Genomic DNA, 16,250 nt, shown 5'->3' on the forward strand with positions numbered 1-16,250 from the left:
ATACTAAAACTTAAAAAATGTTACTGAGATACCGATTTGCTACCCTGACTGACAGACTTCTGCTTTGAGTGCTCATAACTGGATGTGTGCACAAACTCTGTGAAGATCTCTTTATCATTTGAGTAATGAGGCTGTGCATGCCAATTATGTCTTAAGTGAATGTAAACAGATTGGAAAACAAATCTATGTATTAGGTCTTGTGGTTTAAACATAGCTTAATTAAACCTGCTTTTATCTACTCTCATTAGTTAATCTACAATTTCAAGAAAAATAGAAAAACACTGACTGCTCTTATTTCATTGTCCATTTTATTGAACCGTTTACCTGATTAATTGTATGAAAACTTGGAATGATTTGATTGACTTAGAAATACTTGAAAGCACATGTTTTTTTATTATTATTAATATTTACACTACTGTTGACAAGTCTGGGGCCAGTACGATAAAAAAAAAAAAAAAAAAAAAAAAATACTTTTATCCAGCAAGGATGCGTTAAAAAGATCAAGATTGACAGTAAAGTCATTTATGTTATAAAAGATTGAGATTTCCAATAAATGCTTTAAATGACAGAATAATAATATTAAAGTTCCAAATACATTCTTTAGAATTTTTATAATCATATTTTGTTTCCACAAAATTATTAAGCAGCGCAACTGTTTTTAACATTGTTAATAATCAGAAATGTTTCTCGAGCAGCAAATCAGTATGTTGTAATGATTTCTGGAGGATCATGTGACACTAAAGATTGAATTGATGCATAAAATTTAGCTTTACTGTCACAGAAATAAAGTACATTTTTAAATATTAAAATGGAAAACCGTCATTTTAAATTGTAATAATATTACACAATATTATTTTATTTACTGTATTTTTGATCAAACAATTGCAGCATTTGGAAAGCGTAAAATATTTATTAAAAAAATTCTTACAGACCTCAAACAATTATTGTGTACATTCATTTATCTAATAGAAATGTGTTTATTTATTTATTTTTGGTGTGGTACAAAATTAGTATTGATATTGGTATCAACTGTCATCCTTATTTGAAAACAATCACATCAAGAGCAGAAGTGGATAAAGAGCAAAACGTGAGAACAACAGTATAGTACTCTAAAAATTATGAGCTTCAAATTATGCATAATAACAGGAAGAGTTTGACAGTAATTGTCTTGAAATGTATTGTTGAAGCTGAATAATTTGTCAAAAAGTGCTGCTGTGATAAATGCGGCGGCGGTGGGGGAGATGAATTTAGAGATGCTTCTCAGAGAGGGTTTTAACAAGCTGACAGTCAACAGTTATTGTTAGTATTTTAAAGCACCTCTCGGAGAAGTTCTACATTTATTTACTTTTTAAGCTTAAAAATATGTAGATAACCTCAGTAACTGATAATCCTAAAACATCCCTACAAAAACTGACTTCAGTTGCTCTTGGAAGTCATAACACAAAATGTAATAAATGAATTTTCATAATGTTGATCAGGGGAAAAGTTTATATTAACTAGTGCACATGGAAAGTTGCAGTGCCACTGTGCAACAGGCATGTTATGAAGCTACCGAGTCTGAATGATGAATCTAAGAGCTGGCAATAACAATGATACTCCACCCCTTGGGCAATATAACGAAACCTCAGTGCAAAGGCTCTGCAACATCTAATACATGTGGTGTTTCAGCAGACATTGTTTAAACATCTGGAACATTCCCTCTCTAGTGCACTGCACTGTTGAAAGATCAGCAAGAGACCAAGAATAGTATGAGCTAACCTCAAGTGGTTAGTCTTTGCCCAATCTGATGTCTGTGGTCACTAAAGACCTTCCATATGAAAACGTGTTATGTAAGGGTGAGAATTAGGAAACGGTATCACAGCATGCAGGAACAAATCAAAGTTACAGTCATAACATCTAATCCATACAGTGTTGTTTTGGTTTACACTAATATAATATTGGCTTTATAACCTGAACCTGTGGGAGAGGGGTATAGATTTTGCAAACAACCTTTGTAAATCACATTAATCATATACAGTATAATTACAAAGCAGCAGTTATGTTTTTTTCTTTCTCTGTTGTACGAAAAGGATCAATTCATTCCCTTTCCTTTTATATACAAAATAAATAAACAATATTATATATATATATATATATATATATATATATATATATATATATACATACATACATACACACACACACACATATATATATATACATATATACTGTATATCTATCTCTGGGTATAAATGTAAAAATCAAACCTTAGAGGACACATTAATGTTTACAGTGTTAAAAACAACAACAACAACTCTAGTTGTTATTTTAAGATTATTTATATACTATTATTTATTAATATTTTGAATAAGTCTTTATTTCAATATTTTGATTAGAAATTTTATAGTAATTTTAGTTCAAATTAAAATTTTCTTTCTCCATCTAATAATTATATTTTATTTTAATTCTGCTTTATTTCAATTACTTCAAATATATATTGTTATATCAAAAAAAAAATTTTAAGGGTAAATTTAAGTGAACTCTAAGGTCTGTCATCATGGCCCGGTCACACACCGTTTAGTAAAACAGGAAGCACCGTCTCAAACCCATGCCATTAGTTGTGCTAAAATTGAAAAGTCAAACCTTAAAACCAGAGCAATGATTTGAAATCACCACAGAGCCACATTGTTTATGCTCTTCCAGGAAGTCAACCTAAGAATGGCTTACTGTCTGCACATTCAACTTGAATCAGAGAAAGTCATGTATTTTAACAGTGGAAAAAATAATCTGTCCTTCTGCTCTGTTCTATTACTCCTTGCTCATCGTCACATTGGTGAGTACCACCTAAATTAGATTGGGGACAATTATGACACCCCCATGCAGAGAGCTTAATTAGTACATTTCCATTTTAATTAATAAAGTCTTTCAGCTCGACAGAGATCAATAATTTACGTTACCAACTACACTGTCAAAACTGATAGGTATAATTAGAAATGCATAATATGTTACGCAGGTTTATTTTAATAGGACACACGTGAGTAACTCGACATCATGATGCCTCCTGCCAGAGAATCTTTGCCCAAACCACAGCTCAAACTGAATGAGTTCCTCTCAGCAGCCATAAGAGGAGACGCATTAAAGACTAGACCACATTTACCTTCCCAAACAGAGCAAGAGACAGTTATATCCGGATTCTAACCAACGCTTTTTGTCAGATTAACTAATATCGTTTACTTGTAGTGAAGCATTGTGCTTTATTAATAAATAAAATTAGTATTTTCACCAAGTAAAATATTTCCATTATTATGTATTTTCTTAATACAATGTAATTATAAAATTAGAATTATTCTTTTCAGTCTTTAAAAATGTGGTAACTTCAAAAATACATAATATAATTAGAATTAAAAAGTTGTTTATGATCTTTAATAATACTTCACAATAAAAGATTCAACTGTTAAGATAATCAACAATGGAAAAATACTAACAATTAAAAAATTTATTAGTTAAATGTTAAGCTCAACTTGTAAAGTCAACATTTACGAATACATTATTAAAATAAACAAAATAATTAACTAATAACAAATATATTGCCAATTTTTGGCACTTCTTTTAAAATCTCACAAACCTCTTTGTAATGTCATTGTGAATCCCTGTTTATGAATAAACAATAAACACCATATCTGGGTAGTTTAAAATCAAATCTTAGAGAAGTCGCAGTATTAAAAAAAATAGTATTTTAGTACTATTTATATACGGTTATATTATTTACTAATATTTTGAATTTGATAAAAAAAAAAATATTTGTAGAATCTCTGTTTGTGAACACTGAATTAGTCAATTTTCAAAAGAAAAAAAAACTAAACTGTGATGTTGAAGTCATTTTGATAATTGCCTCTACAGCACATAATATATCAATTCACGCATGCGATCGATTCATCCTTTCACGCTCATCAGCGTTGCAGCCTCTTAAAATAATGAGACAACCCATTCCAGAGCCTCCGACGATGATTCAAGCACAGAAGCACTGCATATGATCTCAGTATTGATGTGATATTTTTTCTTGATCATACTGCTGAGAATGCCACAGGCACTCTTAACACACCTGCAAATTGGCGGCACGCAATGAGAAGCTATGCTGCAATTACATTTAAAGTAGTCCCTTCACTGCTGACTGATTTACATTGTCATTTAAAGTAAAGTGACTGTCAGAGTAACACAGCCGGAACATTTGTTTCTACTCCCATGACTGCAGTATAGAAGTGTTAAACTCATAAAACGAGGCAATACTTCATTATTTACAACATTAATAAATGTAAATAGACTTGTTTTGACAGCTTTAAATTGACGGGCTGGCAACACGTCAGGGATTGTCAAAACTGAATGCTTTGATCTTTTAAACAAATGACTCTCTTCAGACAGGCATCTTCAGGGAGGATGGATGTTAATGGGAAGCCATTTCTGATCTGGTGTGTTTGGTATCGAGCTGCGGCAAACATAAGAGCTCTTCTTGTTGGTAACTTCAATCATCTTTTGGAGGACAACCCAAGCCGCTTGTATTATTGCTTTGAAAAGACATAATCCACTCTTGGCCACTCCCCCTTTCTGATATTCAGGGGTTTTTAATGAAACAACTAAATAGCATAAAAATTCCAGCACATTTCATTCCAAACCATCACAGGTGGTCCAATTTCCAAAGCCTTGACATGCAAGCGGCCAGTGATTTAAAGCTTCTAATGGAAAATGCTATTATTGCTTAGCAATGAAAGAGAAACTAGATGACTGTTTTTAGAGTTTGGGCTTAACAACATAGCCCCAACATAAAATTTTTTTTTTAATTAATTAATTAATTTAGACACAATTCTTTCATTTTTAAACAGAAAACAAAATAATAATGTAGTTTTAGTGGCTTGAGCGACTAGGGGTGAAATTGTTGCACTATATTCACAAAGGTTTTTGAGGTAAAAAAAAACAAAACAAACTGTGCTACTCATTGACCACCTGCTACTGCGTTTAACTAGGTGCATTTAAAGAGGGTAGTCATTGTCACTTTTTGAGCATAATAAACAGCCTTTTATACAGTATGTAAATTATGCAAACTGTAACAAAAACTGATTGCATCATCACAACCAGATCAAACTTGCAAGATAGAGGACTGGAAACAGCATCATCAATTTTGTGTTGCTGCTTTATTAATGTCTAAAACAATGAAATAAAGTACTTCAAAACTGAACAGTTCCCGCAAAAAAAATGTTTAACGCTGTAAAGCCTGATTTATGGAATTATTTTTTTTCTTCTTTATTTTAAATAAAAAATAAAAAAGGTTTGCATGTTTTTGTTCATTAGTTTTAACGCATATAGGAGAATATGGAGCTAAAAAAAAATGCCCTTTCTGTCTACATGTTATGTCATTCTATTTTTATTGCATGCTTCTAGGAACAGCGAGTTTATACCCTTCTTTCACTGACTCCTAAAACAACCACATCCCATTTTAACACAGTGGATTCTTTCATTCTTTTGGGATGGCACACATTCAGGCATTTATTTTGTAGTTTACTGCAGGTCGAGCCAATCAAGTAGGAATGGAACTATTGTTTGAATCATCCTGAAGTTCATGGAAGTCTGAAAAAAGGAAAACAACACTCTGTCCAGACTGATAAGACAGTCAGGACCAACACCAGGCGTGGTGTTGTTTGCTGTGAGAGTGCTGGAAAAAATCCAGCATTGCAGAACTCCAGCTTTTGCAAAGAGTGGCGCTTTTCAGATGGTAATCACATGCTCTCTAAAGTTGCAGGCCAACCACCATCCGCTTCTGAGGGAACTTGTTTTCTTTGGCAGCCAGTAAAGCTGCTCTACTGAGAAAGCATACTGTTTAACCAGATCAGCCCCCTCCTCGGTTTATCCACCCACCACTTTGATACAGCACACCGCGACACTGAATCAACAGGGGGGGGGGACTTGTTAAAGAAAAAAAAAGCTATAACAAAGGTTACACCCATATTTCAAGCAATATGGCTATATGAGATGTTATAAGAAACTTAGTAATTTGGTTGCATTCATCAGGGGATTGAGCTCTCAGAGCAATAGGTTTATTTGGAGAATCCTCCAATGTGGTTTCCTGACCACTGTCTCTCTTGCAGTCTCCCACAGGTGAATATAACCTATATTTCAAGATTCATAAACAATGATTCACGATTACAAATCTCTTATTTTCAATGTTCAAACATGTAACCTTGATAACACACTTAAAAAAACACCAAAAATTAAAATTAACCCATGATTTACTCACTCTAAAGCCACCCTAGGTGTGTATCACTTTCTTCTTTCAGATGAATACAATCAGAGTTATGTTAAAAAAATGTCCTTGCTCTTCCAAGCTTTATAATTGCAGTGAATTGTGCTCGAGATTTTGAAGCCAGAAAAAGTGCATCCAGCCATCAGAAAAAGTGCACCAAGTGGCTCTGGGTGGTTTTCTGAAGAGAATCAATGTGTTTGTGTAAGAAACGTGTAGGAAAGTCTAATTTTAAATAATTATTTTGTTGTTTTCCAGCCCAGCGTGTCCAAAATTTTCATTTTGGTGCATGACTACTGGAAAATAGTGATTATTAGTGATAATTAAGTAATATTGTCTATAATCTTTCTCTTTTTTTTTTTTTGGCTGAACTATTATTCTAAAGCAACTAATGTTGCTTTTACACAATTCTACACACACACACATACTTGCATTTGTGGTTTACAGGCCCTTTCCATAGGCATAATGCTTTTTAAACTGGACAAACTGTATTTTCTATCGCCCCACACCAACCCTAAACCTAAACCTACCCCTCACAGAAAACTACTGCCAATTTTCTAATTCCATAAGACACAGTTTTGTATGTTTTTTAAGCCTTGTGTTTTATGGGGACACAGGAAGTTTCCTCATAAACCATGTTTACATTGTAGTACCCATGTAATTATACACATTTGTGTCCTCATAAACCAAATATACCAGTACACACACCATTATTCATTTCCTGCTCACAATTAGTCTGATGGAGGCCTGCAACATTAAAAGTCAAACTGTTCTTGTTCAAATAGGTTATTTCCTGCCATAGAAAAAATATAAAGCTGCTGTAGATTTATGTTGTAAACTAATAGAAAGAGGAACCAAAATGGTTTCCACATACAGCATTTCTCAATCTTTTAATAAACCACTCTTTCAGCAAAGCTGGTGGGGGAAAGAGAGGTCAGTAATCATGTTGGGTCAACTAATATACAAGTCACAGAATGCTTGTGGTGGAACTCTGTAAACAAATATGATGAACTAAGCTATTCACCATCCAATAATGAATGCTGAAACAGCTGACGTGAGATGGGAAACGTGTGGCCCCCTTCACCCCCCCTGGACCTGCAGGTCACCAAACAAACCCCAGCACACACTCTATTGTACACTGATTGAACACAAACCAAGTGGCTACTTACAAGCTCCAGTCCTGTGATATTAAAGTGTTACTGCATCTAGGTCACTGCTGTTTGCAATCACAACTTCAAGAGCATGCAACCTGGTCTCCAATCACAATCAAGTATCTGGATCACCTTCCTCACAACAGTTTAGTCTTAATTGTTCCATTCTCTTCCTTATGTGTCACCATTTCCCATTTAGGCAGACCAGTGACAATCAATCACAATTTCAGAGTAAGGACGCCCATACTTCCTCCTGAATTTAAACACAAGGTAGTCGAACCTATATCTAACCTTTTTTTGGTCTAAGTGTCTTCTTTTTGTTAATGTGATTAAGTGCATGGCGCTCATGTGATTTCATACAATAGACTCTTGGCCTATGGAATCTAATGGTCTTCTCTGGCGCTTTCTAAAAATCATTCATCGCAAGACTCTATATATTGATTTTGACATGTTGGAAACACTATACACAATAACAGTGAAGCTAATTCTCCAGCTAGTTTGCCACAATGGATTGATCAACTATCCTGGAGCTGAGAAATGCAGAAGAAACTAAAGCACACGATCCAGAACTTTGTCTGTGTTTGTCTAAACTGACTGGCCCTGCCAACAGAAAGGCACCATAATTATTTTGAGATATTTAAACTTGTGGCTGCTTCATGTCCAGAATCGTGATTAATAATATACCTCAGAGCTCAGCGTACACGTTTTGAGGTTTGAGTTGTCCAAAAGAAACACAGAAAAGAAAATATATGAGCAAACATGGTTACACGCACTGTGAGATTGAATTAACTCATGCACACAAATCTAAAAATGGGTTCAATCATGATGAATTGCTCTGCCTAGAGCAATTCATAAATTTACTAAATTCACTAAATTCACTAAATTTATGTAAAAACAATAATACTATGAAATTTGTATTACATTTACAATAACTTACATGGTAATATATTTTAAAGTGTAATTTATTCCTGTGATGCAAAGCTGAATTTTCAGCAGCCCTTTATCTAGTCTTTAGTGTGACATGATCCAAGAATATGAAATTTTTCTTTTTATATATAAATTGGAAGTTGATGTTATTTTGTGTCATGTTAATATTAATAATCTGTTCCAAAAACTAATTGTATAGCACCACAGCACAGCCAGCAGTGCAATCTCTCAATATGTAGAGGTAGAGGGACAAACATAATTTGTTGTACATGTAGGATTAATCGCCTTTTTCTATTAGCATTAAAAATAATGAGCTTCATAAATGGAGCACCACTGAGGGGATCAATACAACACCTAGGGACATCGGTAGTCAACCTATAGCAAATCAAACGTGCAAGGCCAATTAACGCAGACGGAAATCACAAACATCTTTCTCAGCCATAAAATAAATTCATTGCTCAATGAGATTTTTTTTCCCCCTGATGGATGAATAGAATAGAAATTGAGATCAATAATTCATCAACAAATAAATATTGAGTCGATATCAGGCCTCAGTGTTGTAATAGAGCTATCAGACAGCAGATGCTTCATGTCAATTGAATTGCCAATTGATTTTTAGGATCTAAAAAGTCACACTAAAAAGACTATGTTTGTGTATCAAAACATGCCTCAAATTACTTTGGACAAACAAAGGAAAACAGCTTTCTCAATGTTTTTGTAGTTCTGCATGATAGAGGTGTCAGAAAAAAAAGTGCAAATGCTATAAAGCGTTTAGACCACAGGATTCACAAACCACAAACAAGCTTGTGTCAATATACTGGTGGTCTTCGTTTCACTTAAGTGCATTATGTAATGAATATATAACAGTAAATTACAATAACATTTTCAAATTAAAATAACAAATACAATTAAAGTATAATTAATGCTGAAAATTCAGCTTGGTCATCACAATAATTAATTGCATTTTAAAATATATAAAAACAGAGAACATTTATTTTAAATTGTAATAATATTCCACATTATAATAATATTTTTGATCAACTAAATGCATCCTTGGTGAGCATAAGAAACTTATTTAAAAAAACATTACAATTTTACTGACCCCAAACATTTAAACAGTGGAATATATACTACAATTAGTTTCACATAACCAGACCTTCAGACTAACGGCAGAAGGTTTGGGAACCTTGACCGCCATATGACTCACAGTTAATCTTTTTTATACTTTTAATATGCATAGGGGAAAATATTTCATTCAATTCTGAAAAAGCAAACATAATCAAAACCAACATCTTACCTGCACTACAGTCTAGTTCTTATTTATTAAAATAATGAAAAATGAAATAAACAATAACACATCATTCCTTCAGTTCTCATCTGTGCCTGTAGGGGGCGCTCATCCTTACCTGGCTTGTGGTACGTCGATGCTGGAAGAGACCACCTTGCGTTTTTGTTCCAGCAGAGAAACCGAGCGGGTGTGATCTTTCTCTGGCTCTAGCACTCGGCCCGATCGCTTGTGCTCCAGCACCCTTGGCTCCTCTGTGCTCTCCGGGCTGAGGGAGGGCAACTCTCCTCTTTGCACGCCCCCATTCTGGCCCTGTGTGGGCCCATCCCGCTGGCCACCATTACAGGTGCTCTGCAGAAAAAAAAAACCAGTTTCTTCAGTCTTAACTGTGTTAATAGTCTCTCCACGTGGCTCCTGTCAATGCAGCCCTATTTACACCTACGGGCCTTTAATGTTATAGACCCCTGTCGTGAGGCTTGTTTGCTTGCATTCATGGAACATTAGGCTGTATTTAAGCTGTTGGTAATTAATGCACCGGTCAATACAAACACCTGAACAATGTTTTGGATAGAGAAATACTATTCGCTCATCTGCAGGCTCGTTTGTTTATAAGATATCTGTGTTGCTGACAAAAGAAAAATAAATCCCCCTCGCTCTGCCATTTCCCCCCTTAGCGCAACAAGCCACCATCCGTGACCACACTAATGCAAAGACGAGCAGCTTTTCCTCTTGCACGTCTCATCTGCACAGCAGCCGTAGACTTTTCTATTGCACTGTGACTAAAGCTGCGGTACACTAAACCGCATGCTACAGAAAGGGCAAACAGGGGCCAAGACGACGTACATCACTGTATGCACCAACGGAGAGCGTGATCTAACAGTGAGCGGCGTGCAATCCAGATCATTATCTTACCGTAACACGATTAGTTGGACTGAGGAGAGAGTAAACACCCATCATGCTGGGCTTTGAGTAGCTGTGACTTTACAAGCTATAATGAAGTTAAAATAAAAATGGATGGCTACCTAGATACCTGCCTCAATACTGGTCCAAGAAACTCAGCTGATAACTGCTAAAATGGTAAATAAAACAACATCCTAAACTGAATTTTACCTCACTAGTAGTGAAGTGTGGTATTTTAATAGAGTTTATTTTTATTTATGTGCATACTGTCATTATTTACTAATTTTCATGTTATTCCAAACCCGTATGACTTTCTTTCTTCTGTGGATGCAAAAGAAGAAATTTTGGAAAATGTGCTCGCTGCTCTTTTCCATGCAATAACAATAAATGATGATTATGCTTTTAAGCTTTAAAATTAATACTAAAATGTATCCCAAACATGGTCTATATTACTTGTGCATGATATTCCTCTGCAGCCAAACAATAAGCTCTGGGTGAAAAGCTAGGAACGCACAATAGGTTTTCAGCCAATATTAGAGATTTTTTTATATGTATTAGATATTCATATTATTGATTATAACATTGGATATGTAATTATGAATATATTTTTTCTTGGTTTTCAAGTTGGTGTTATCTAACACTCACTTAAAACTTTACATTTAATAAAACTGTAAAATTAAATATAGCAAATCTCAAAATAAATATCCATTATAATGTAGTGATGTCTAAATTCACTTCAGGCATTTAAAATGTATGATTTAAGTGTGCTTTTTTTAATTTATTTTTTTATGCGTAATGTAGAAATGCAATATCTGAAATTCATCACCTTAGTATCTGTATCAGGCACAGTTTTACTAATGGTGCTTCATTGAAAAACAGAATAAAAGAGTGAATGCTGCTGACAGAATATTCATTTTTTGGGGTTAACTCTTTCTTTAAACCTCCCTTATGGCAGGAATAATGCTATTTCCTGAACAAGGTGAATGCCAGGCTTTGGCATATTTTCATGAGATGAACAGATTTGTTAAAGCGGTATCATGTTGTGCAAGACTTTCAAGCGTCAAATCAAAACTGCACAGCTGACAAGTTCAAATTTAAATTTCACACACTATTAAGTCTTTCTCTCTCAAGATAAAAACACACACCCTTGCTTTGTGTGCTTGTTTTTTTTTAACGACCACAGCTTTCTCACCTCATGTGGAGCACACTCCAAACTGATCAAATATGGGTCACAATTCATGTGCCAGTCAAACTATTCAAATGAGATCTTATTTTTGCTAAGAGGAGTAAGAGGATTTTAATCGATTTAAACAGATCTTGACTGATCTAATAACAGCATTAATTAGATTTGAGAGCCGGATGCACACAGATGAGCACTCGAAATTAATTATCTACAAATTATTTATTTATTTTTGAATATTCACGAGAAAAACCAACACACAATGTTCACATGTGAGATGCAGCACTTTAAGGTTTGAGAGATCCCCTGTTAAAAGAATTATGATGCATTTCGTTAAATCATAACAAAAATGTTTAAAGCTTGCATCTATTATGACCAAATAATCAACCATTTCATGTGAATAAAATGTAAACCAGCAACAAAGCCTTGGTGCATAAAGAGTTAAACTGTTAGACAGTCCTTGTGTGTTAATTAAATTTTGATATTAAGCAGTGGAAACAACAGGGGAACAAAAACAATCCAGTCCGCCTTTGTCTGGAAATGCCACACTGTAACGCACTTAACGCAAGCCCCTCCTTACTACGAAGTCAACAAGTGGCATTCCCCCAAGCCGAATGGCACTCGTTTGGGAATCCAGGCGCCTTGCCAAAGCCCCAGATTCTATGAGCATGACCCTCTGTAGAGCTCCGTTTTGCTTGCCTTTATGGAGCAGCTGCTCCGGGACCATTAGCCCTCACTTTAGTTTCACATCCCTCCTTGCTTGCATTGCTTACATCTTAACTTTTTCCCCATCATATGTTAACATAGAACATGACGTATATAATAGCTGCTCGAATAAATAGTGGCACTGAATAAAAATTAAATGGATGTCTGATTGGTAGTGCAGATTACAAAAACACTGAAGCATATCAGTTGCCATACTTGCCAAAAACAAGCACATACAAACACTGAATGTAGACCAGTAAACAAATAAAACGTGTATGCAAATAAAGCATGCAGATTTTAGGTATTATGTATTAGGTTATTTATTCTAATTAATTTTAATTATTTCCATGCAAAACCTACAAATCAAAGTCTTGCAGCTCTTACTGTAAAATAATGAAATAGAGCTGGTGCCGTTCTTGTCATTTTGACCCTCTTTGTTTTGATATGGCACCTCAGGCTGTTTAACTTGATGACTGCAATTAGGTCATTATATAAAACCCTTTGTATTTTGCAATTACGTGCAAGCAACGCACTCAACCTTGTGTGCAATCATGCGGAGTCCAGTGAATAAAATGAGCTTGAGCTGAGCATTAACTAAAAATCAAACAAGACATAGTCATACAAACACGATGAATGTACTAGCAATGAATGTCGAAAACACACTAAAACAGCACTGAGAATGAGCCGGTTGCAGAGGAGAGATGGAGGCTGTTGTACGCGCGCGCGCACAGATGCTTCTGTTGGCGCGTGAATGCTGCAGAGCGTGTTTGTTTGCCACGGTTATCCACCCACTGAACTCAGATAAACAGTGGCTTACACAGCCCTGCATAGCTACAGACCTCGACTAAAACGGCCACAAATGAAACAAAACAAGTCTTATTTACGACAATAATTTTAATCTACTAGGTCGGGGAAACTTTGTTTGTCTATATGTGGTTTAGACACATTTCATCACGCGATTGTGCGATAGTTTAATTACATCAGTTTACAGTGTTTCCAGCACCGCTATTTTGCATCTTTCTGTTCGCTGAATGCAATGAACACCGCGCGAGATGACCGACTCTCGAAAAAGTGACTCCTATGAACCGGTTCTTTTTAGCAAAAAGATTCACGAAGCAGAAGAGTTGAGCTCACGAGCGATTTGAGTAATATAGTGAATCATTCAGAGCCGTCACTGGGTTCACAAATGACTCCCTCGAACGCGAGTCATTAATAAATAAAAAATCAGTATGTTACAAGAAAAATAAGATTTAAGGCTAAGGTTAAGGTAAATCTGATGACACCCCACACACACACACCTAAATATTTCCAAAAAAAATACCGTGATATTTATATTACATAAATACAGATAGAAGTGACATTTCAAACATGGTTATACTAAATAAACCTAATATATATATATATATATATATATATATATATATATATATATATATATATATATATATATATATACATACACACACACACAAATCATTTTAGCATTTTTTGGGACCAAAGCACCATTTTCTTTTTGTTAGACCCTTCACCACAGCACAGTAAACGTTAGAAAGTTAAAAAGTATAGATATGCAAAGTACATTTTAAATTCATATGCACTTCACAGTCTTTTGCACATTTGTTCCAGCCCAACAATGGAGAGACCAAAAGTGTAAGGGTTTAATGCACTAGATGGTGAGCATGGAAACCGGCGATTCTGAACGAACATTTGTATCAAGCAAGTGTAGAATTTTGCAACTAAAAAATAAATTTGACCCCAAAATGATTCATTTGAGGTGCCAACGGCTCCCCAGTAGCATCAGCATCATTACTGCAATATAGAGCCAATTCTCACACGTTCAAAACAAACAATCTCTCGATGCACTGTAAACAAAACTGTAAACAACAACAAGCCCAGCTGACCACACACACACACCTTCAAGCTCGACTTCAGCGGCGCTTTCGCAGTCATCTGTGCGATTTCTTCCTCGGAGTAGTCTTTCAGGCTCCCGTCTTGCATGAGCACCGTGTACACGTTGCGCCGATGGCCGGTCGAAGCATCTCTGTTGTCTTGTTTGACAGCCTGGATCACTCCCGTGAGCGGAGCCGCGTCTCCCGTTAAACCCGGTGCGTACACGCGGCTGCCAATGACCGAGCGCTTCACCAGCCGCCGCGTATGCATAGTTGATTATAGCAATGAAACGCGCAAATAAAAAATACTTATATCTTTGCACGACAATGTCGCTTTAACAACTAGAAATGTCACACTGACAAAACCCAAACGGACTGACCGTCATAACGGGCCGAACATGCGAATAATACGACAACATTACCACAGATCTGCACCGCATCCACATATTTCACCGGCGCGAGCAGTGAACCGTCACAAAATGCAAATGAGCTACGCTTGATAAGCTCTCTGTCCGTCTGACCGAAACACCGACCGGCAACCGATATCTTTCTTCTGTCGACCTGTTTGTTTTGCTTGCCGTTCCCTTAAAGCTGACGGGTTGTGGTAAAACACGGCGCGGCACGTATTTTTGGATCGATAAACACGATGTATTTTTCACAATACACACAGCGGGAATTTATGTGATAAATCGCCGAGGAACAGACTAACATAAATTTAATTGATATTATAGTATAAATGAGCGTCTTCAGTGCCGAGGGTGCTGTTTTAATATCTAGTTTTGACCCCGTATCGCCGTAAATCCGGTTTTGTGTGAGAAAGACTCCATTCCGAGAAATCCATCCGGGTTTTTTAGAGCCACTGGCTCTACCGGCGGAATGTCGCCTGTAAACATGTGCGCTCGCGCAGCCAGTGTGCGTTCTGATTGGCTGGCGGCACACACTCCTCCAGTCGCTCGAGCTCGTTCTCTCCTGCAGATTCCCTCCAAACACAAGCGACGGGCGCTGCTGCGATTAAAACAGTGACGCACGGATGGCAAGAGGAAAGTCTTTGAGTAGTTATTAATTAGGAAGGCCGGTCAATGTTCATAATATTAATAAGTAATAACAGTGATGATAATATCCCGGGAAAGCAGGGTCACAGGCGTCTGTGTGTGACCCGTCTAGAATGATTGACAGGCGGCAGGGATTCCCCCCAAGGGACCTCTGTGGAGGGACCTGTCAGTAACGTTAGTAGAATAACTTTAGGGAAAATCACTCAAATACTCGTCACATATCAAAACATAATCTTGTCCGACTCTGACCTTAATGCAAATATTTAAACGTTATTTGTTATTTTGAGGAAGGAAGTGCTGTTGACATGTTTCTATTTTTGACGTCTTAAAGGGGTAGTTCACCCAAATAGGATCTTATCATCTGTTAGTCATCCTCGTGTTGTTCCAAACCTGTCTTTCTTCCTTCCATAGAACACAAGATAACAGCCTGTCTCACTACTAACATATTGATTATTTCTGGCTGCACTATACATTCAAAGCATGCTTAAATGATTTTAAATGTACTAGCGGCCTTTTTAGAAAATTATACTTTATATATACCTTATTCTTCAATACGTACGTAAGCCGTTTTTTGTTAGTTTGCGAGATTTACGGTTCATTAGCTGCCGTTGGGAAATAACGAGAAGAATATCAAAGTTCAGTAAACAGTAAACTGTTTGGACTACAAATTTGTTCATAATTAAGATTATACATTTAAATAAAATGAAGAGACAAACCAATTTGCAACATAAAGCAGCAAAAAGAGCTGTTTTGCACAGCTAAAAATAGCTGGATGTAGTTGAGACTGGAAGTCAGACAAATGGTCTTACGGTAAAAATAAATAAAGTGTATAGTGTAAATGTGTGTATTATGTTATCTATACTTTCTACATGTTGTCACCGCTTCACTGCCTT

General features: G+C 35.9%; 1 protein-coding gene across 3 annotated transcripts in view; it reads right to left on the reverse strand.

The window, feature by feature from the left end:
• The window catches only part of znf704 (zinc finger protein 704), a 47,769-nt gene extending 32,860 nt beyond the window's left edge, over window positions 1-14,909 (reverse strand). For 2 of the 3 annotated variants that reach the window (XM_026288993.1, XM_026288992.1), the window contains exons 1-2: window positions 14,331-14,908; window positions 9,753-9,982 (exon numbers count right to left, since the gene is read on the reverse strand). In XM_026288993.1, the coding sequence (XP_026144778.1) occupies window positions 9,753-9,982; window positions 14,331-14,576 (476 nt within the window). In that variant the 5' untranslated portion in view covers window positions 14,577-14,908. Of the gene's footprint in view, window positions 1-9,752; window positions 9,983-14,330 lie in introns of all 3 variants that reach the window. The other variant, XM_026288994.1, reaches the window with a different exon arrangement.
• Window positions 14,910-16,250: the final 1,341 nt, after the last annotated feature.

Source organism: Carassius auratus, chromosome 19 (assembly GCF_003368295.1).
Source record: "Carassius auratus strain Wakin chromosome 19, ASM336829v1, whole genome shotgun sequence".
Classification (NCBI taxonomy): Eukaryota; Metazoa; Chordata; class Actinopteri; order Cypriniformes; family Cyprinidae; genus Carassius; species Carassius auratus.